Below are 22,284 nucleotides of genomic sequence, written 5' to 3'. Positions count from 1 at the left end.
CCAGACCAGACCAGGCCACCAGCAGCAAGAGTATGTCACCGATCAGTTCGTCTCAGGTGGGCAAGGCCCTTTCTTGATAGCACTCTAGCTGTAGGACTAGGCTGCTCCCTCTATAAGTATGGTGCAAGTTAACATATGGCAGGGTCACGAACATTCTGTCCGCCGTCTGGGTCTGGGCGGGCAAGCCGTGTCGCAAATAGGCGGTTTGCGCCGCGGTCCGCCACGACACTCCACTAAATCATAAGATCGCCATTCCGGGGGCCCACGGGCCAGTCATCACCCATGCCGACTCGCATCGGGACAAGGAGGGATCTCTGGCCCTCCAGGGCGGCCCAGGACTCCAAGGTGACGTCCGCAGTCACCGGGGTGGGGGTCCCACGCCACCACACAGGCCACGACCTCCGCAGCGGGAAGGGAGAAGCTGAAAGGGGCCCGCGGCAGCCCCAGCCGCCACCACAAGGACCAGTGCCCGAGGGGAGAGCAGGTCGCGATCTCGCTGCAGCCCCAGCTGCCTCCCCGCCGGTCGCAGAGACACCGGGCCACCGCGGGTGGGCTCCGCCGATGATACAACAGTTAGGATCCCCTGTGCCGTGGGTGCCGGATCAGGGTGTTGAAGGGCCACGTTGGGCGCCGGAGCTCGAACGCTACGCGGCCATTATGGTCCCTGCTTGGTCGCACCCCCGCTGTAGCACTTTCAATTGCGGTGTCGCTGCAAGGCGAAAGGTAGGCCAGATGTTGTGTGCCTTAAGGCCGGGTCATCCCGCAGGCTGCCGTTAATTATATGCGCTTGAGTCCGGCCGCAGCGGAGGAAGCAAAGCGAGAGGCTTCACCACTGCAGCTGCGCCGCCGCCATTGTCGGTTCCACGGCCCGCGCGCTCAAGCTTTTGCGATTTTCTTCGCCTCTCGCCATGTACATGCTGTTATTTCCGCAGCTCCTGGTCGCCGAGGCTCCTTGAGAATTTGCGGCGGTGGAAAAGGTCGCAGGGCGCCTTGAGCCGCGGCATCCCCGTTGGGTGGGGGAGGATTGGCTGGGTCTCCTTTCCAGCAGGCACAGCTACCGTGGGCCCAGGCTGCAGGGCGGCGAGTGGGCCACGAGCTCGAGAGGGTGTTTGCTCCCTGATTTCAAACGATCCGTGCACCGGAGTGGGCGGGATGGGCTCTGCTGTCGATCTGGTGTCCGGGACTGCATTCAGGTGTTTCGGATTAGCTTACAGGATAGTCGAGGGCTAGAACAGGCGACGGAGCTCACGGACTATGCGGCCATCTTCAGTCCATGCTTGGTCACGCCCCCCCAAGGTATTTAATTTTTGATGGACATCATTTAAAGTTGGTGTCAGAAAACATGAATTTGTAGCATAAGGAATTTAGAGGCAACACCTCAGTTTTAGAGAAGTTCAGTTTATATCCAGATATTTTAGAGTATAGATCAATCTCCTGCAAAAAGGGAGATAGGGAGGTTAAGAGTTTCTAAAGGTAGATCAAAATATCATCTGCATAGGCAGATAATTTAGTTTCAAAGGAGTTGTGTTGAAAACCTTTTATCGGGGATTACGGTGAATGCGTTCAAGAAAGGGCTCGAGACATAAAAGAAAAAGAAGAGGAGAGAGGGGACGACCTTGCCTTGTACCTCTATGCAGATTAAAGTGAGGGTATTGGAAGCCATTAACAGGAACTCATGCACGTGGATGTGAATACAATAGTCTGATAAATGAAATTAATTTGGGGCCAAAACCAAACCAATGAAAGGTCAATTTATCAAATGCTTTTTCGGCATCTAGGGATAATGCAGCTAGAGGATCAGGATATCTTTTCCCAAGTGCCAGAATATTGGAGAGCATCCTAGAATTATCTGAGGTAAGTCTGCCTTTAATGATACCAGATTGGTCAGATTTAATAAGCAGGGGTATAACACTGTCTAATCGAGAGGCAAGGATTTTGCTAAAATTTTGCAATCATGATTAATCATGAGATTGGGTGGTAGGTTTGACACAGGGTGTGATCATTATCCGGTTTGGGAATAATTACAATGAGAGAATCTAGGAAGGAGCCTTCAGGTTTAGATTTCAATAAAAAAAGAAGAGAAAAGCTCCAGTAAATGTGGTGCGAATATAGAAGAAAAAGAAGAGATCAGTTCAATAGGAAAACCATCCGGGACAGGAGCATTAGCTCTCTTCAGAGATTTAATTGCATCCAAAATCTCCGGAAGGGAGATATCTTTTTCGAGGGGGGCCATAGCATCTGGTATGGAGGGAGGAGGGGGGAGACCATCACAAAACGACTGGGTATCATGATCAGAGGGGTAGTGGGAACATTTCGAATAGGTCCAATGGTTTTCCTTTCCGTTTTGACTTCTAGATAATTGGCTAACATTCTACCCGCTTTATTTTGACCCCCATGGTATTTGGATTTGCCCATGGTATTTGGATTTGATTTTAAGTAGGATATTGCAAGCATCCATTGTAGCCAGTTTGTTTAAATCCGATTTAGATTTAATAAGATCTCGGAGTTGAGAGGAAGATTTAGAAGTAAAATAAGTGTGTTCCAGAGTCTTAATGTGGGTAAGGGTGGATATTGGGAATTCAGCAGCTTTTTCTTTCTGGCAGTGCAGGCAATGGTAAAGTCTCTAACGGAGGCTTTAAAGGCATCCTAGTTGTTGTGAACAGAGTTATCACCAGGTTTATTAAACTGAAAAAATTCTCTTATAAGGAGGTGGCTTCTAAAATATAAGTTTGGTCGGATAATAAAGAATTGTTGAATCTCCATCGAGCATGTTTGGGGGTATTAAGAGAAAGATCAAGAGAAACCTAAACAGGGGCATGATCAGATATAATCCAATAGATCCAATCTCAGATGCATGAAGAGAAGGAAGTAATGGTTTTGAAATCAAAATGTAATCAATGCGAGACATGGTATGGTGGACATTTGAAAAGAGTGTAAACTCATATTTATCAGGGTTACAAGTTTTCCATGCATCATAGAGTGAACGAGAGGCAACAGCAGACAGAAATGCTTTATGAGAATTGTCTGGTTTAAATTTGCAATTTGATTTTCTGTCCGAAAAAGGATCTAGCCAATTATTAAAGTCTCCAGCAACGATAATGTTAGGGTTAGTGATGATAGACTATTTTAGTTTAATATTATGCCAAAAATCCGGATCAGATTTAATCGGTCCATAAATATTAAGGAAGGTGATCTGTTTATTATAAACCGTAGAATTGAGTATTACCCATCGTCCACTCGTGTCACATTCAGTTGATAAAATTTGAAGTTTTAGAGATTTGTGACATAAGATGGCAACACCACCCTTACGATTGACTGCAGGAGAAAAAACAACCTGGCCCACCCATTGACGTTTAAGTTTGGAATATTCAACATCATTACAATAAATTTCCTGTAGGAAAGCAATCTGACAATTACGTTTCGATAAATGGGAAAGTACCTTTTGACACTTAACAGGATAACCCAGACCACAAACGTTCCACGACACAACATTAAGCATGTTGATGACTAAAAACGGGGGTACAGGAACAATGGTGACACACTGCGAAAACAACAATGGAAATAAAAAAAATATTCATCAAAAATTGAATAACAGAGAAAAGTTACCAAAACATGAGGGAATGAGACAAAGGTACACTCGTGGAATTGTATGGAGAGGAAGAGGAGAATAAAAAAAAGATAGAAAGGAGAGTATAGAGAAAGAGGGAATGCGAGAGGAATTAAGAAAATAGAAAGAAAAAAGAACAGATCAAGGACAACAAGACAGATCTGAAGTAAAAAGAGAAGGAAGTGAGAATCAGGCATGTCAGCACCCAGAGGCAAGGGCAACAACGGAGATAAAAGACAGAGAAAAGATAGAGAGATTTAGGCCATGTAACCTGGGTTTGAAGAACAAAAATTGAGAATTACTACAATAAACAATTAATAATGAGCAATTAATAATTTATGGGAATTTTGCATTATGTGTCCATAGAAAACGTATTGATAGATTGCAAAAACAGTTTTAATTTAGACGGATGTTCAAATGATTGAGACACGCCTTCATAGGTAATTTTGCAAAGGCAAGGATGAAGTATGCCGTAACGGATGTTCAGAGATCTCAGTAGAGGACGAAGAGCTCGGAATTCCTTATGTCTAGCATTGGTTGCATTAGAAAGTTCCTGCGAGATAAATATGTTATGATCAGATCAGTCGAGACGACGTTTTTCTTTGGCACTTTTTAATACCTTCATCAGATCAGTGAATTCCAAGAAGAGCATTATAATTCCACATGGTCTTTTGGATTGAGGATGAGGACAGCCAAGACAATGTGCCCGCTGGATGTTAAGAGGAGCAGAGGACTGAAGATTGAGAAGGTCAGGCAAAAAATTCTTTAAGAAGGAAAGGAGATCAGGGCCTTCCACATTCTCTGTTAAACCATAAGGGTGAAGATTGTTCCTTCTGTTGTGATTTCGAGGTCTTCAGTGTGAAGCTTGATCTTATGAATTTGTTCCATTAAGGGTATTTTAGTGGCCATGTCTTGAAGATGGCCCATACGTTGTTCATTTTCAAAGATTTTGCCTTCCATATTAATCCATCGATCTTCAATCTGTCGCAGTTTTTATTGGTGGCATTCATGAACGGTTTAAGAGCACGTAGTTCGTCTAAAATTGTGTCCACGACCGGGTTAGGCGATGACTGGATTGGAGATGGAGGATCATTTTTGACTCTTTTAGGTTTAGTGCAAGAGGAAGATGCTTCAGTAAGGCTAAGGGAGTCGCTAGCCATTTCGATGGTGCGTATCAGTTGATGGTTTCGTTTTTTTGTGGTAGTGAGCCTTCTCATGCAGTATAGCACTTATGAGAAAAAGTTGGGTATTGTACTGCAAAGATTCAAATGCAGTGATAATGAGGGCGGCAGTTAATTATGCGCCACAGGTACACAACCACATCTGAGGCTGTGACGCTGAGAATCACAAAGGACTCCACTGGATTGCAAGCGTGTACGTATAGGAGAAAAAGCGTTTCCTATAGTACCACCACAGCACCACTTCACAGCTTGTGTGACATCATTCACACCCCCTCAGGCACAACCTCACGTGGGAACAAGTATGACTAGCATATCAATGCCAGTATGCCATTAAAGCTCAAAGATAATGCATATTAATATATATATTTGGAGGTTATGACTAAACGTTTGAAGCAAACCGGTAGCTTGGCAGCATTATCATGGGTCCATGAAGCAGAAGGATATGCTGAGGAAAATCACAGGTTTAGGGTGAACCATATCATGAGGGCTCTAAAAATGCATAAAATAGAGGATAAGAGCAAAAGGAAGCTCACCCAGACGAAGTAATCCTCATAAGGAAACAGAGGTAAAGTGAATCGAGCGGCGCACTGACAAAATGGCGGCCGCTCGCATGTGAGCAAGATAGTCTTCACCGGTAGAATTAAATGTAGGATGGGTGTAGAGAATCTCCCGTCACATCAGGAGACCGCTGAAGCCATACGATGCGTGAGACCAGCTTTGAGAGCTCTGGGCATGGTCTTGAAATGGCCAAAAATTGTTCTTGAAGCTCCGTGAAAGAACGGAGTTTAGAGGTCTGCTGCCATCTTGTCCCGGCGCCTAAGCCACATACCAACATTACTACATTTTGACATCACACGTTCTGAGTGTAAATTGACTTCAAGAGTGTACCTTACACTCGGATAATGGGAATAGCCAAAAAGTAGTTAACTTCAAAAGTGTAATTCATCTTTGTGAATCAGGCCCACTGTGTTGAAAACTACATTTCAGCAATTTTTCTTAACACACCTGCAATGTGCTTTTACTCCATGATCAGGCAATTTTGGGGTTTCAAATATATTTACAACACGAGGCCTATGTACAAGCTCCTTAATGCCATGATGATTTCTCCTTTAGCACAGGTGCTTGCAAAGAAACAGCCTTGTTATTGCATATATTTGCTTCTGACTTGTAAGCCCGCATATGTGTATGCTTGGCAGAATCACTGAACATCAATCTTTTTACACTATTTTTATCAATAAGCATTTACAATGCTGAAGAGCATAGGCCAAAAATACATTTATACTTGGGAATGGACGTGGGGGAGCAGTCAACATAGCACAGGAGAGCAACAGAGAGCGGGTTGGGCTGAAAGAAAAATGGAGGGGTTTGGTTGGAATCGTTAAATATGAAAAGGCGAGAAGGAGGGAAAGCAACAGACAATCACGAGTGTTGGAGCTACACAGAAAGCATGGAGGTGTTGGGGATATGAGGGGAGAAACAGCACATGAGGGAGAGAGCAAGAAAGCACATGCACTTCGATGAGTGGTGAAAATTAAACAAAAAGCAGTTCCTTGAATGCAAGTATGAGAAGGATACAAGTTGTGTAACCAGATGGGCGATAAAGAAGCTTTGCTCCAGGGGTGGCTCCAACAGGACAATAAAAAGGAACCCCTTTAAATAAGAAGCACGCAAATGAGATTGGCAAGAAAGCTTACGAATGGCAATATATCTTCGAAAGCAGAGGCAAGACCTACCATAGTATAATGTAGGTCTCCAACCGAGTCCCACATCTCAAAGTTTCCCATTGCTTGGTGTGTATGTGAAGTAAAAGGGACTCCCTATGGCAACTGCACTGGTTTGTCCTTGAAGGTTTTTTGGCCAGAATCGCTGCTGCTGCCATCAGTTTCCGTCCCAGCAAAAATACAGAGGAGCAGTTAGTCTTTATGATCTACAAAAATCATCCCTCAAGTGAAACAGATGGGTCATGTACTAGCATACCTGTCAGTGTATAACTGTATTCTACGCCTGTCAATGTGGTAAATCTTACAATAAGTTATGGCAGTAATATATATCTATATCTATCTGTCTCTCTCCTTCCCTCACTCTGTACATGTATATGAGCAGCATGCACCCGTCAAATGGCATATGTGCAGTGCAGGTCAGACAAAATATTGCTGGCATGCCAAACACACTACAGCTAGGCCAGATGTGTGTAGCACTGTATTCCACAGAGCACTCTGCACCAGGAAACACCACATACTATCATAAAAAATAATACAAAAATACAGAACTTAAAACCTACATCCAACACAAAATCAATGTACCGTTGCCCAGTTATTATGACACCCAACAGCGCTCTGCCTTATGCTAGCAATGGACATGCCTGCCAACCTGGATGATATCTCAGCGATTTCGGGGAGTCCTAGTTTCACCATCCAACACCATAAACATTTACTCTGAACTGGTAAGGTACATGCGTTCACCTATGAGCCTGCTGATAGCACTACTTTTCAAGCTGCAGTGGAACCATCAGAACAATTTAGAAGTCCTCTCCGGAATACCAAAAGCATCACAAATCCATAACAGCAGTAAATGTGTGCAGCAGAAATATAAATAACATAATGCTCTTTCTTATCTACCTAGTCTGAAAGTTTATGTTGAGGTCTTCAGGTTGAAATTGTTTTCTTCTACTTTGGGGCTCGCCTATGGCAGAATTGTTGAGTATTGCTTTTATGAGACCAATATCACATACACATTAACATTTCATGACTAATATTGTTTCTTTTGGTTTCGTTGTTACGATACTTAAAAACTCCAGTGGAAAAACCAGCTCTAGAGAAAGATGTCCAATGAAGAGTTTTCTTAATTGTACAAAATGTGCACCTCAAATTACTATTGTAGTAAGGACTCAAAAGTGGTACTTTGGTTTTTGGTAAGTAAAGGTGCCATTAGTACCGACATGGTCGTTGGGTATTTAACTCATGCTTTTGAATTTCACGATTAGCCACGTATTTTTATATAAATATGTCAAAGCTGCCTAATGTATATGATAAACTCCCTTTTTGTATTTTTTGTTCTTAGACAATATTGTACCATATAAATGTATTTTAGCACAGTTTATTAAAAGTTTTCAGTGAATTGCCAGTCAACCTGTTTTTTTGTAGGTTGGCGGGGATTGCCGGAACACAGAAACGTAATTTGTTGTGTGTTGTGGTTTCTTGATTTGCAGGGTATTCTTACAAACATAACCCTTGGTCAGGATGTGCTCATCAACTGGCTGATCTATCCATTGAATATTGACAGTGCCGTCATCCATGGACTCATTCCACAATCTCTCGGTGACAGTCCTGACTTTTCTGTGCCTGCCTTCTATCAAGGTAGCTTTACAATTCCGAGTGGCATCCCAGACTTACCTCAAGACACCTTCATCCAGTTTCCTGGTTGGACTAAGGTATGGCACGTTTAAAAAAAAAAAATCTCCATTGTACATGCTTTTTTTTTAATTTAAAAGTAATGTCATGCCTATTAGGATCGATGAAAAGTCAGATATCCATGCATTGTGGGTTGATGAAGTAGATAGATTTTCCTCTTTTCACAAACCTAACTTGGAGAATTAGTGGAAATATAAACAAATTATAGTTTTCCATGTGTAGTCTTATTGACATGTACTTACTACTGAGGGTTATCCAAAGGTGTCCATTCTGCAAGAGAAAATATTGCAGACGTAAGTTCGCAGAGGTAACATTTATCTTTTTCCAGATGGAGAAAACCATTTCAATGTACTCCCATGAAATATGAGATTGCTTATCTTTTGCCTTTGTGTTATCACACTTATTTCTACTATTTGTATTAGTACATTTACATGTGGTACACAGGCCGCAATTGCCATGCAAACTGTGTGCCCCACAAGATCTAACATCATGAGTGTTCAAATGATTAGTATCATCATTCCCCCTCCCCTCCAATCGCGTCCCCCCTCTGGAAACCCCCTAGTTTGCAATCCCAGCACACTACTCTTACGTGTTTGCACAATCTGCCGTGCTAGCAGGCATAGTCTTCTATTGACATTGGAATTCGAACTTTAAAAACCTGGAACTCATGATTCTCTAAATTTGGATTTGGAGCCACTGACTCAGAGTTTAGCCTTCTGAACACTGAAATGACGTGTGTGTGTGAAAAACAAATCATAATTTGAACCCATATTCTTTAAGGATGCCGTGCATCATTTTTTTAACTATACATAGTGGTTTTTAGATTCCTCGCTGACATTGTCGTTATAGTCTACGATTTAAAAAAATAAAACAATAATTTGCATGTGACTAAAGTTCAACAACTATGACAATTACAGAAAGAACATTAAAGTAGGATTGTGAATACATATGTTAAATTTGGTAGGGGCAGGACCTACCTTCTACTTACTTTCATTGTTGTAACCTTTTTAATCTCGATCGCAACAGTGTACAGTAGTTTTAATTACTATCGGATTTTCTGGAGGATCGAGTGAGGACATGTGTTTTTAGGTCTCGCCTGACCCAGCGCATGCGCTGGTCTGGCGAGACTTATTGAGAGGGCTCCAAAAAGTGCTACCAGGCCAGCCTAGAGCTACAGTGCATGTGCGCGGGCGCGCGCGCCGCGCTTGACCACGATTACTTTCACTTTCGCGGCCGCAGGGCCGCTTTGATGTTTGATCGTGATCACTTTCACGGCTGCACTGCCGCTTGGCATAGCCAATAGATCTCGCTTTTGGGACCTTATAAGTATTTAGTTATGCAACTGTTGCATGGCTAAACACTTATAAGGTCCAAAAGGCGAGACCTATTGGCTATGCCAATGCTTGTGTTAGCATGTTAGGGCGCATAATGTTGAAACGGTCGGCTCATATTAATTTTTACTAGCATCAATACTTAAGAGTCGTGAAATATTAGGAAAGTAGCTATGTGCCAGCCAGCAGCCGAAATACCACTGTGCATGTAACCATATCTGGCCAGTCTTGAGACAGAGGCTGCTTCCCTTGCTTGCACTATATTGTAAGGTGTCCAACGGCCCTCTGATCACGTGACTACTGTGCCACTGTCGCGCCATGGAGCACTGCTTGACGAATCTGTCAATCAGAAACGTTTCTTCTCATCTAGCCTCATCCGCTGTATCACTGCCCATCTTATTTTAAAACTTCTTCCCTTCTCTTCCAAACCATAGAGTCCTCCGTAAAGACTCTACGGCAGTCCTACACCACCTCATTACTTCTCTCCTCAGTCTCTATCGTCTCTATGGCAGTGTTGCATTACCTCAGACTCTATGCCCTTGGCCAGTATGGATGACACGGTGTCCTTGCACATTCCTCATTCTAGCTCACCTCAGTATGTTTTGTATTACAGTGAGCGTAAAGAATGGTAGTGGTATATTGAACCCATTTGGGTTACAAATCTGTACATTACAGTTGCACATGCTTAAGCAGCTATACAGTTGGCACAATGGCAGCTGTTAGTCACGTGACCACTCAACCACTAATTGCGAAGCTTTGTGCCCTGAGCTGTTCTGCAGCAGCTGCCATTAGTTAGGATGTTGTACCAAAATAGTTTGAAGCCATCCACGAGTTGCCATTTCACAGGAGGATTTCTCCACCATTTTAAAGGAAGGTAGCATTTCTTCGTAGTCGGAGCAACATTTGCTATCTTCAAGAAATGCACCTCACTTAAACAGTTAGTGCATCATCTGGTCAGTAAAGAGATATGTTGCGTTAAGAAGAGATTAAAATGACCCATCAAACTATATGGACTAAGGAGAAACTGCTATTCATTTAAGCAGCCACACAGCTCTATTTGCCTTTGACCAGAAACTGCTGCTCCCCTAGGGATGTGGATAGGAGTTATATACTGATACATTGGTGTGGGTTTGCATTCTAAATACAAGCTGAGCATATCGAATCCACTGTGTGAAAATTAGTTGTTTTTTTTTTTGCCGCTGCTTGTGTTCTTTTGACGCTATGTGGAACAGAAGAATTTTAGCTCCACACTGCAGGCCTCTTGTTGCTGCTGATCCAAGTATCGCTTTATGTGCCAGCATAAGGGATTGGCACTGAATGTTCTAATTTTCATGGCACCACTGCAGGTGTCGTTTCGCACTGCTAATGTGGTGTCTGGGTGGATCGTCCGTTAGTGAGGCTGCTCTGGTATTCTGTAGAACCTGTAGCTTTTAATACTGGATTTAGATGTGCTTAAAAATAGAGTGATGCAATAGCACGTCTTGGAGCCCACTATTGTCCTAGTGATTATGGCATTGTTTTTCTTCACAAGAATGTTTTACTCCCTCTAAACAATTGAAATTGAAAGCTGTTGGATGAAATCGGTGTATTAATGTGTAGGGTATGCAGACTTTGGGCTGCATTTATTTTGTCAACCGACATTTTACTGCCTATTTCTTAAAACACAATTTGCCATATATGTGTAAACCAGTGACTATATAAGTATTTAGAGAACATCATAAACTAAAAATGTCATACATTTTAATAAATAAGATGCCAGGCTATTCTGCTATATCATCGATAGTGCTGTGGAACAGGCAGACAGCGCTGAGAATATATTTGTCTCTTTTTCTGCCACTAGTGATGGCAGATTGATGGACCACATAAAAAGGACTAAATTGTTGTCCTGTGTTTGGTGGCAGATAGTAGATTACTTAGATGCAGGGGAGATGCCTTTACATTTCCTAGTCTGATTGACAATATGGGCACCCTCTTTGAATATGAGAAATGCTGGTGCCACCTTAGTAAAAGTACAACAGCTTAACAGTCAGAGCTCATTTTAGTAACACAATAAACAAAACACAAGCATTGACAAAGCAAATAAGTCTAGCTTATAGGTGAAATGCAAGCCAGACCTACTGTTCTTGCCAAAGCTTGTTTTTTTATGCCGGTTTCACAGTGCAGGAACATGCTTATTAACATATTGGCACTGTTATCAAAAACTAACATGCTTTTTATGCATTTCATAGTAGTAAAAGAGTGAAGGAGTGTCAGGCGGTGGATGAAAGAAGCATGAGCTGAAATCAAGACTACTCCGTTGCGGTATTCCGCACTTCAGACATTCAGTAGCATTGCCGCGGGCTTCTGAGCCTAAGGCCCTGCTCTCCCCACTCTTGCGCCTGTCTTCTTGCTTTTTCCCCACTTTTTGAGTGCCTTCTCATTGCTTTTCCCTTGTTTTCACAGTTTTGTTCCCCTGTTTTTTTTTAGTGCATTCTCATTGCTCTTCCCTCGTTTACACTGCTTTTTCTTGCTTTTTCCCCTATTTTTAGGTTTCCTCTGAACATTGATTGCGCTGTGCTTGTGAAGTCAATTGTTCTCAATATAAACTTAATAGGGGCTTACATCCCGCCCCCTCTCTTTCCTGGCTTGCTTGCCTCAATTTCTATTGGGTGTTACATATTTTCCTTCATTTACCAATGCTTGTTTCTCATCTGCTTCTCTTATCCGTTTCCCAGAGCCGAAATACTGTTGACATCCGCTTTGGTGAAACACTTTTTTTTATAAAGTTTTGCCTCTTTCTGCTTTTTCGTCTTGCAGCACAGTTATATAACACAACTTGTCACCCTGAGAGTAAGTGTTTTGCCCAGAATCACAGGATGTTGCGCCACCAAGAATCGAACCAGGATCCCAAGCTCTCAAATCAGCAGCTCTGGCAGCTGCGCCATATCCTCTCCACTGCCGTAATGCCTCTATTTTTCTGTGATTGTTGAGCTGAGGCAAATAGGACGTTAGAGGGCATTTATCTTATTTTTTAAAGTCCTGCATGGAAAAGCACATTTTTAATATGCATACGCCACACCTGCTGCACTCCTGTGATGCTTGTATTTTTCTGTGATTGTCGAGCAGAGACCAGTTGGATGTTGGAGGGCAATTCTGCATTTATCCTTTTTTTTAAGCAGGAAGCTTCTCATAAGGTAAGCTGAACCTTGTTTGGCAGTGTAGCTTTCTGTTTTTAACGTCACACGAGGTAAGACAGGCACCCAGACGGCAGTGCCTCTTGGCTTTTTTTTTTTACGTACTGTATGGAAGAACAGATCTTGCAGAACATCATAGCACTCTTCTCCCTTCAGGGGAAGAGTCTTCACCCAGGTATGTTTTTTTAAGTCTGCCTGTGAAGCAATGCCCCTTCATGGTGGGGATGCATTTCTTGTAAGGGCATGACAGAGAGAACATGCCACTTCTGGACAATGCAGTTTCTTTCTTTTCGTTTTCAAAGCCCTCGGGCCACCTGAACACAATAGTAGAAAACGTATTTTCTACTATTGCGACAACAGACCGTGTAAAGGAATACACAAGGTCAACTCCAGTGGGCCTACCTCTAAATTATTTAAAATCCTTCTTGAATAATTCAGCAGGGTGGGGGGGGGTTGTCATCGGTGCTGTTCTGCTGAGCTTACTCTGTTGCTGAACTTTTTACTAGGAAGTCACAGAAGGTAGTCTGTTTACTGCACGATGGACGCAAGGTATTAAATACTGTTTTCTTCTGAAGGGAAAGACAATAGCATTTTTACAATTTCTATATCGTGGTGAGTGACAAGTACAATAATCAAGCACTCTTCTTTTGAGATTAAACTTTATTATCTGACCAAGAGAAAGGCTAGAAGGCTAAATAATGCTGGGTGAATCTTAGTCGGTCACTTTTATTTTCATCCAGTTTTCACAACAAAAACATCTGTCTCTGTTCACTAATAGATCAGTGATGGGCACGACTGTCACTGAAACGCTACATCCAGTAGCTCATGCAACCCCCACTAAATGTGGATGGACAAGGTAGTCCAGACGAATTGTATGTGACTAATTAGAAATACAATAATTTCACAAAGAACACCTCAAATTTTAAGAACCATTATCATGATATGCTTAAATGAACTCCCACTCTCACAAATCTTTTTTCCTCCTTTTGAAAGTAGGATGAAGATTGTCCTCCTCACTTGCTGTCACTGAAAATACAGTGTATTTGTTGAAATGATTCACCCTTTCAAAGCTGCCATAGCGCGATTACAACGTGATCCTGACTTCTGTAGACGCAAAACATTAACAGCTGTCAATTAATCCTAATTGAACTACATTTCTTTTGCAATGTGTCTGGGGTCATTTAAGTTTCAATATGAATTTCAAAAGAATCTCTTGAAAGAGTGTTTTGTTAAACGTCTTACAGTGTCTCCTGAATCTAACAGAAAACATTGAAAAAGACAAAAAATTAGGCCCTGGTATTTGGCTCTCCCTTTCTATGGTCGAAAGCAGATTAATTTAAAGCTTTGGCTATTGACTGGTTTTACGCACCCCTTTTATAATTGGCTGTAGTAAAAACACTTCATATTTTTGCCACGTAATCGAATAAAAGTAAGATTGTTTTTAGACCCTAAGCTGTACAGCAATGTATCCTTGTTAGGTTTCGCCTGCTCAGCAAGCGCTGTGCTTGTGAAATCTATTGTTTTTAATATAAACTTAAAAGGGACCCGCATCATGCCCTCTGTCTTTCTTGGCTTTTCATTGGTTCCTGTGCTTGCCACTTACTTTTCCTCCATTTCTATTGGCTGTAGCATATTTTCCTGCATTTACCAATCCTTGTTCCTCGTCTACTTCTCTTATCAGTTTCTCGTAGCCGAAATACACTTAACATCCACTTTGGTGGAACAATTTTTCATAAAGCTTTGCCTGTTTCTGATTTTTCGTCTTGCAGCAGATTTATGTAACTCAACTTTTCACCCAGAGAGATCTAGGGCCTGATTACGATGTTGGGCAGACTTTCATCCCCCCAACACCGTTACGCTTTGGAACCGCCTGACCTTAGGTCGATGGTTCCGACAGCATGATTGCGATGTGACCACCCATAGGGCGGTCACAAAGAGCAATTTTCCAATGGAAGCTTGTGTGGTGGACAGAAAAGGCCCTCAGCACAAGTTTCCATTGAAAAATTGATGTTTGTGAACAGCCCTGCATGGTTTGGCAGGCACCATGCGGTGCCTGCCACACGGTGCAGGGATGTTTAGGGTGACACCATAGGTGCCCCCCACACCCCATTTCAGAGGTCCAGGGGGGAAGGGGGCCCTGCTAGGGGTCCAAATTGTCACTTTCCGACAGACTTTCCATGTCGGAAAGGCCAACATGGAATGGAAACAGCGATCATAATCCTATCCGCGGAGCAGCCGTCATTAAGAGATTATGCTGTCTTTCCGACGCATCAAAGGGCTCCTTGCGACAGTCTTAACCAGGTCTGAATTCCCCCACAGGTTTAACTCTGACCACCTTCATCCTAATACGGCGGTCGAACTGCAGACCTACCATGAATGGCAGAAAGCCTCCGACTGCTGGTCGGAGGTTTTTACCCAACATCGTAATGAGGCCCCAAGTGATTTGTCCAGAATCGCAGGATGTTGTGCCGGTATCCGCAGTTCTCGAGTCAGCAGCTCTGGCGGCTACCCACATCCTCTCCACTTCAGTGATACTTTCCAGGGAGCTCATTCCTTCGGCCTTTTGTCCTGGACGGTGATTGATAAAACAGTTTTATTCATCACATCGGTGAAACCGATGCATTACGAATGCTTGTTTTGAGTGCGTTCTACTTGCTTTTCCTTGTTATCACTGCTTTCTCCTTGCTTTTCCCCCAGTTTTTGATTGCCTTTTCCTTGCTTTTCCCTCATTTGCTTTCTCCTTCCCCCCCCGTTTTTTAATTGCCTTCTCCTTGCTTTCCCTTTGTTTTCATTGCTTTCGCCTTGTTTTTCCCTATTTGTTGAGTGCCTTCTCCTTGCTTTTCCCTCATTTTCACTGTTTTCTCCTTGCTATTTACCTTATTTTTGAGTGCCTTCCCCTTGGTTTTCCATCGTTGCCACTCCTGCCTACCACCTTTTTCCCACCTCCGCCTAGCCCCTCTTCCCTGGACCTACCTAATGGAGGCCGCTGCGCGACCCCATCGAGCAGTCACAGCTGCTTCATCGCTCTTGCCTTCTTGCTTTTCCCCCCATTTTTTGAGTACCCACTCCTTGCTTTCCCCTCGTTTACACTGCTTTCTCCTTGCTTTCTTCCCAGTTTTTTGAGTGGTTTCTCCTTTCTTTTTCCTCGTTATAAAAAAACAAGAAAAACATTTAGCAACTCCCGCATTTTGTGACCCTCACAGGTGATTTCCCATGCTTTATAAATCCTTGATTGATTGAGCAGAACTTTGGGCTGTGGCTCATATTCTTTTATAAATTAAGACCTGGTGCCATCATTTAACTTCTCACAGTTCTTACATGGCACATCACACATGTCAGTCTGATTTCCATAGATCTATATTCCTACCTAACGCTACCCCAACTCTGAGATCATAGTGGGTGTACCCCTCTGCCTGATCTCTTAGGATATCCTGAGACCCCATACCTGAGTGACTTGGTCTGGACTTGGATCGGCGATCCCTCTCCTCAAGATCACCATTGAAGATCAGCATGGGCAGAGCTGCATGTCGATCATGACATCCGTCCCTGGACCATTATGGCTAGAGTGTCCCCTCTGACCAACACATGGACTGTGCACTGTATATATAATAAAACCAAAGTTCCATCATTGAAACATCAGTATGCTCAGGCTGGACTGAAAAGTGCCACTCCATGCATTAAAGTTAGAAATAAATGAACCAGCCACATACCACTGTTAACAAACGCCCTGTCATCGCCCCCCCTAGGGCTAGTGTGCAAAGAAATATTTGATGATATGTCACAATGCATGCTACATGTTTGCTAAACAGGTGCAGAAATCTATTAGCACGTGGCAAAGTCTGTGCTCCACAGACACCAGTGATCACCCTTGCTTATGAGACATGCATGTACCAACAACTGTGATCAGCTGCAATGGAGGTTTATCCCTATATTCCCGCTACATTCTGCACCTCTCCAGCTCATGAGACACTGTGAGATACTGTCATCTGAATGCGAATACAAGCTGCCAGAGGCTGATTTTGACCTTGCTTTGACTTTGACATGCAGCTCGAGTCCTAGGGCATAGTAATTATTTAGGCCAATGTTTGATCATATCTGTCGCTTTGAGGGTGTCTCACTGAAAAAGTGAAACAAGCATTGGCATAGCCAATAGGTCTCGCCTTTGGGACCTTATAAGTGTGTAGCCATGCAACAGTTAAGTAACTAAATACTTATAAGGTCCCAAAAGCGAGACCTATTGGCTATGCCAAGCGGCCTTACGGCCGCGAAAGTGAGAGTGATCGCGATTGCGATCGTGATCAACATCAAAGCGGCCTTGCGGCCGCGAAAGTGAAAGTAATTGCGGTAAAACGCGGCGCGCGCGCCCGCGCACATGCACTGTAGCTCTATGCTGGCCTGGTAGCACTTTTTGGAGCCCTCTCAATAAGTCTCGCCAGACCAGCGCATGCGCTGGGTCAGGCGAGACCTAAAAAGATGGGGGTGAAATATTTGAACTGATTCAAATTTCTGGCAATCACTGTGGGCCAATCTGGACTGGGGTTGCTTGTGTTACTCTTCAAAAGGGAAATGACCTAGAGGTTTGGAGTTGACTTTGTTTTGACTTCAGGGCCAAGACTGATTTGCACATGGTTGCTTAATGTCTATATGGGCGCAGACTAGCTTAACAAACATTGCCAACACATTTTTGTCTTCAGGTGCCGAGTCACGGGCTTTGCCAATGATTGTTTGCTTTGCATTGTACAAAAGAATTCCAAATTTGCTGCTAGTGCATCAGCACATGAGCAGCCATCTCGGAGTGATTTTTGCCATAAAAAACATTCCAAGATGGCCCTCCATGCGTGGCATCGTCCAGTGGCTATCTGGGGTTTCGTTTTTTGGGGTTCTGGTAAATCATTGTTCAAAAATTACAGGCAGCGATCTGTCAATTGGCAAACTAAGAAATAATGAATATGCAGGATGCTTTGCAAATAAAAACAAGAATGTGATGGGCTCCCAAGAAGTATTCACATTAAAATAAAAAATAGCTCCTTCCCGCCATTTAGTGGAAGCAGTGGAAAGATGCGCCCCATTCCTTCAGAAACAATTGTAAATAAAAGTATTCCATGGTAGGGACAAATACAAGAATAGTAAGAAAGCCATCGAAGCAAGGAACTGAGATACACAATAACGCCACCCAGTCATAAGCAAGGGTTTTGCCCAAAGCCCACTCTTGGCATAAAGTATGGAATGCAGTGCTGTCTGTGATAGACAGATAAAATTGTCTGTTGCAAGAGCTCAAAAACCTTGCAGAGGAATGTGGCCTAGGATAATTCCATTGAGTACTGTTTATCGGTGACCCACGTCTCCTATGTCCCCCAATTAACTTAATGCCTGCTGGACAGGAAAGAACTGGGCAGGGCCTTGCTGTTTATACACTATTTCATGGCGCGGGTTGTTGCCGCCCCTGCTGCTCATCCATGCCAATACATTTCACAGGCTTTAACATGATCTGCTGTGCATTATATTCACTCTTTCATTATAAGATTTCGTATGTGGTTTTGTGGTTTGTACAGAATACCATCCGTTAACTTGTTATTGGGAGCCCTGCTGGATAAGTCAGTTTGCTGAACTAGTTAGGGCCTTTAACTCTTTCCCCATTTGCATGTAGCACACAAGATTCCACTGTAACATGGAAATTAGTCTGGTGTTTGTTTTTGCACATTACCTAATTTTGTAATACAATTTTAAACCATGCACCAACTTTTTATTTCTATTACAGGGACAAATTTGGATTAATAACTTCAATCTAGGTCGATACTGGCCAGCCCGTGGCCCCCAAGTGACATTGTATGTCCCGGTGCACATTCTCACAACATCAGCACCAAACAATATCACAGTGTTGGAGCTAGAGAACGTGTCTACGTGCGCCAAAGGGAGCTGCTTTGTGGAATTTGTGGATGTTCCGATTCTTAATGCTACGACTGGGCTTGAAACCAGAAATATGGAACTGTTTTCTAAAAAGGAATGGTCAGGCGAGCTTTGAGCTGCTCCCCTCGCTCTGACGGCTGTGCATTGTGAAGATTTGCATATCCAGATGTACTGACGACTTTGTCTAGGTGATTTTTTTTTAATGGTACACGGGTGGGTTAGATTAAAGGAATCCAGCAATCAAGCACTTGAAAAATGTATGAAATAAGCAATCGGATCCCAGCTTAATCAATTTTTCGTTCAGGAGTCAGAATTTCAGTTGTCTGAAAAGCACACGATTTCTTTTGGAAGGATAATCAACGTGACTGAAATGCATCTCAGAAATCTATAGTTATATTTTGTATTGAATATTTGCATTAGACTTCTTTCTTAATGCAAGTATATTGCAATGTTTAAATGAAATCTACTGTATAAGGTCAAGAAAGTTTGCGCTTTTTAAAAAAAATAAATTATGTTAATATTTTTTCACATCTCCACTTAATATTTATTGTACGTCACAGATTTGCAATGACGAGAACTGTAAGGGGAATAATACGCAAATACTTTTGTAGAGGTTTTCGGTAAGAGAAGGCGACCGACTATTTTCTGTTTTTCAAGGGCCACTCAAAGTTAGCAGTACATTGAATATTTATTTTATGGCTGTCCAACTATCGATAAATAAAAGGGGCCTCTGAAAGTTCAGAAGTTAATTTACCTGTTGGTGATGTGTAGTTTGACCCTTTTTTGGGTCTGGGTTGACAGCATAGCTGTTTGCAACGGCCTTTAGAATGCGGGCTGGGCCACGTGTACTGTTTCCCCGCAAGTTGAACCTTGCCTTAACCAGGTATATGCCTTAACCACACATATCCGTGGTTTAGGCAGTGCGCGGTCTAGATGTGTGGAGGGTTGGAGAGAGGAACAGGAAGGATCGGGAGAGTAAGCTCTGGAACATAGTCTGGTAAGTGGGACTGGGGCTGGGTTTTGGGTGGGTGGGCGTAGTTTCAGGACTGGGGATGGTTTTAGGGCTCGGGTAGTTGTTAGGACTGGGTTTGAGGGCTCATGGCAAGGGGGACAGGTTAGTTTTCAGGGGTGGGGGGCAGTTTTTAGGGCTCAGGGCGGAGGGGCTGGGGTTGGGATAGCTTATAGGACTGGGGTCTGAGATGTAGGGGTCAGGGCAGGGGCCTGGGGTCGGGGTAGATTTTAGGACGTGGGGGTGAGTTTTAGGACTCGGGGTGGGGGGGGCTGGGATTCGGGCTAGTATTTTGGGTTGGGGCAGGTTTTAGGGCTCAGGGAAGAGGGTTGGGGTAGTTTTTAGGACGTGGGGGCCGAGATTTATGGCTCAGGGCTGGGAGGACAATTTTCAGGGCTGGGGCAGTTTTAGTACTCCGTGCAGGCTAGCTGGGGTAGTGTGTGAGACGTGGGGCTGAGTTTTAGGACTCAGGTTGGGGGGGCTGGGGTTGGGGTAGTATTTTGGGCTGAGGCGGGTTTTAGGGCTCGGGTAGCTTTTAGGGCTGGGTTTGAGGGCTCAGGGCAAGGGGGATAGGTACATTTTCAGAGGTGGGGTCAGTTTTTAGGGCTCAGGGCGGGGGGGCTAGGGTCGGGGTAGTTTATAGGGTTGGGTCTGAGATGTAGGGCAATGGCTTGGGGTCGGGGTAGATTTTAGGACGTGGGGGTGAGTTTTAGGACTCAGGGTGGGGGCTGGGATAGGGCAAGTAATTCGGGCTGGGGCCGGTTTTGGTGCTCAGGGAGGGTGGGTTGGGGTATTTTTTGGACATAGGCGGTCGAGATTTATGGCTCTGGGCCGGGCTGGGAGGGCAGTTTTCAGTGCTGGGGCAGTTTTGGGACTCCGGGCAGGCTAGCTGGTGTAGTTTGTGAGACGTGGGGCTGAGATTTAGGACTCTGGTTGGGGGGCTGGGGTCGGGCTAACCGGGTAATTTTTAGGGCAGGAGCGGTTCGATTGGAGGATTGGGGACGCAGTTTAGGGCACATGACTCCTCAAAAGAACTATTCAAAGTAGTGCGCTCCTTAACATCCACTGATCATGAAATGAATAACTAGTCTTCCTCCAAAGAAAGATGTAATCAGCTGGCGAAATTCTTTAAAAACAAGGTGGAAATATTATATGGTAACTTGCAACAAAACAGCCGCACCATGAATGCTGAAACCCACCCTAACATTAACGAAAATTTGAGAATTAAAACAGGAGTGGGATTAGATCACTTCGCTAAACTACGTGAAGATGACCTGACCTCAATTCTGCAAATGATTAAATCTGGCTCTCCACAAGATCCGATTCCACCAGATATTTTGCTACAGGCAGGTACAAAAACAAAATCTACCACCGGAGCTCTTGTTTCACTCTCTCTCTCCCAAGGTTTGATCCCCAAATCATGGAAACATGCGATTATATGGCCATTGCTAAAGAAACCCCAGCTAGATCCAGCTTAGCCTGGAAATGATCGACCCATTTCACTTTTACCACTGCTAGGCAAAATTACTGAAAAAATTGTGAATCAAACCCTGTCTAAATACCTAGAAGAAAACCAGGTGCTACATAACACATAAATGAGATTCCGACCCCAACATAGCACGGAATCAGCCCTGTTGGTGGTGACTGAGGAACTAAAGGGAGTTCTAGGGAGAAATACCATCAGCTGGCCGACCGAATTTGGAGAACCCCCAAGACCGCTATTAAACCCTGGGAATCTGGCTAGATGAAAGTCTAAATATGGAAACCCAAGCAAGGAAACTTTCAGCCAAATGTTTCTGATTACTGCGTATGCTTCAGAAAAGCCTCCCTATCATACCTGAACACTCCTGCAGAACTGTGGTCCAAGTGTTAGTTATGGCACAGCTGGATTACAGCAACTCTCTGTATCTTGGCGCACCCAAATATGTCATAAATTGTATGCAAGTGGTACAGAATGCTGCAGCAATGACACTGCTCCAAATCCCTAGACAACAGTCAGCGAGGGCAGCCCTGAAGACACTACATTGGCTCCCAGTCCAGGCTAGGATAAAATTTAAGGCAATATGTTTCGCCCACAGAGCAATGAATGACAGAGGACCTGCCTTAATCAAAAAACTGCTCACTAACTACACCACAAGCAGAAATCTAAGATCCTCAGCAGATCTACTCATTCAACAGAGGAGAATAAAAAGAGCCAGATGTGGAGGTAGATCCTTTGCGCACCTGGTCCCCAAAATATGGAACACCCTGCCCAGGGATGCACGCATGATAACCAACGAACTAGCATTCAGGAAGAGACGTAAAACATGGCTCTTTCCTTAAACTTCCGTGTTAGAACCGGGGACCACCGCTTCCGACAGGGTAGCTTGGTGCAGAGCAGGAAGGCGTAACTTCAGAGGCAATGTGTAAAGTATTAGTGCAACACAGAACACCAGTGACACAATAAGACACTCACAAAAGGACACTACACCAATTTTATACAAAAATAAAAGTAGCTTTATCTAAAACTTATGCAAGGTCCCAAAAATAGCAAGGGTCTATTATAGACAATCAAAGGTTTCCAATGATAATGCCCTTGAAAGATTGGCGCAAAGGTAACTTGGCAAGAATCCAACATATGCAATCAAAGGGTGTCCGTAAGAAGTAAAAGGTCCTTGGGACTGTTG

General features: G+C 43.7%; 1 protein-coding gene across 1 annotated transcript in view; it reads left to right on the top strand.

Annotated features, from left to right (window-relative positions):
• GLB1 (galactosidase beta 1) overlaps positions 1-19,132 on the top strand; it is a 260,256-nt gene extending 241,124 nt beyond the window's left edge. The window contains exons 15-16 of the mRNA XM_085607619.1: positions 7,997-8,218; positions 18,461-19,132. Coding sequence (XP_085463745.1) covers positions 7,997-8,218; positions 18,461-18,724 — 486 coding nt within the window. The 3' untranslated portion in view covers positions 18,725-19,132. The remainder of the gene's footprint in view (positions 1-7,996; positions 8,219-18,460) is intronic.
• The last annotated feature ends 3,152 nt before the right edge of the window (positions 19,133-22,284 follow it).

This window comes from Triturus cristatus, chromosome 5_2 (genome assembly GCF_964204655.1).
Source record: "Triturus cristatus chromosome 5_2, aTriCri1.1, whole genome shotgun sequence".
NCBI classification, from domain to species: domain Eukaryota; kingdom Metazoa; phylum Chordata; class Amphibia; order Caudata; family Salamandridae; genus Triturus; species Triturus cristatus.
The sequence above is the reverse complement of the archived record's forward strand: the minus strand, read 5'-3'. Positions and strand labels throughout refer to the sequence as shown.